Source organism: Delphinus delphis, chromosome 1 (genome assembly GCF_949987515.2).
Source record: "Delphinus delphis chromosome 1, mDelDel1.2, whole genome shotgun sequence".
In the NCBI taxonomy this organism is placed as follows: Eukaryota; Metazoa; Chordata; class Mammalia; order Artiodactyla; family Delphinidae; genus Delphinus; species Delphinus delphis.
The window spans coordinates 150,830,627-150,831,609 of NC_082683.1; the positions used below are offsets into that span (position 1 = coordinate 150,830,627).

The following is a 983-nucleotide window of genomic DNA, read 5'->3' on the forward strand; positions in this document are numbered from 1 at the left end:
GGACTGTGTGATCTAAAGGATCCAGTGGGAACCCCCCCCCCCACCTCTAACCTGTGCAAGGTGGCACAAGACAGTTATTTTGAGCTGGCTTGATTCCTGTTCCCAAGCATAGGTGTGTGGTGACGAGGGGAGGCAGAGGGCGGGAGGGGGACAAAGGTAGCTGCAGCCGGGGCCTTCTCTTCTCTACCCTGGACTCACCCAGGCTCCAATTTGAGGAATGACATCAACTCCACCGACCGGGAAACACTGAGGTTTCAAAGAGGCCTTTGTTTGGTGGCGCGCCCCGTCCGCCAGTGGTGTGAGAGGTCTAGCGGGGCCTGGGCAGCCTCAGGAGGGCTCCAGGATGTTAACCCCAGCTTGCTTCTCTCTCCTGCCTTTCTCCTGCCCCCTCTTCCTCCTCTGCCTTTCCCTGCAGATCTTCTCTGGTGAGCAGCCCCCAGCCTGGCCCAGGGCATGCCCCAGTTCACTTTCGCTTGCTTCTGTGGCCTCCACGGTTTCTGCAAGATGAAGAGGAAGAAGGAGGAAGTTCACAGAGAGCGGGAAACGGCGGTGTGAGCGGAGCCAGGGCCCCTTCTTCAGCCCCCAGCAGGTCCTAGGCCTGAGGCGCCTGCTTCTGTCTGAGGCTTGGAGCAGGAAGTTTCCATCTGGCCAGGGCTCTTCTCAGGCGACCCGACCACCTGACCCCGTCTAACCTGTGAGCATCAGCCTCCTGTGTGCCCTGGCCTCCTCCTGCCCCTGGGTTTCCAATCCTGAGACCTCCCTGAAGAGAGGCCCCAGTCACACCAGGGGAAGCCCAGGACCTGCCGTGTGCCTTCCAGAGACTGAGAAGCCCCAGGGAGGCCCCAGGAACGGAGCTTCTTTCTGTCCTGAGGTCCCGAGGGCTCTGGGACTCTGCTCAGGGTAACCACTCCCATGAGGGACATGCTGCCTTGGGCCAGGGGAGCTGTTGCTAAATGGGAAACCGGCTGCTCTGCCAGAGAAAC

The 983-nt window shown here is 60.6% G+C and overlaps 1 protein-coding gene across 1 annotated transcript; it reads left to right on the forward strand.

The window, feature by feature from the left end:
- The first annotated feature begins 453 nt into the window (after positions 1 to 453).
- BLACAT1 (BLACAT1 overlapping LEMD1 locus) lies at positions 454 to 555 on the forward strand. The gene has a single exon (XM_060010238.1). It carries the CDS (start codon positions 454 to 456, stop codon positions 553 to 555), a length of 102 nt encoding a protein of 33 aa, XP_059866221.1.
- Positions 556 to 983: the final 428 nt, after the last annotated feature.

What these genes read in the sequence shown, in the direction of transcription:
- BLACAT1 (XM_060010238.1), top strand. Translation starts at nt 454, where the DNA reads ATGCCCCAGTTCACTTTCGCTTGCTTCTGTGGCCTCCACGGTTTCTGC.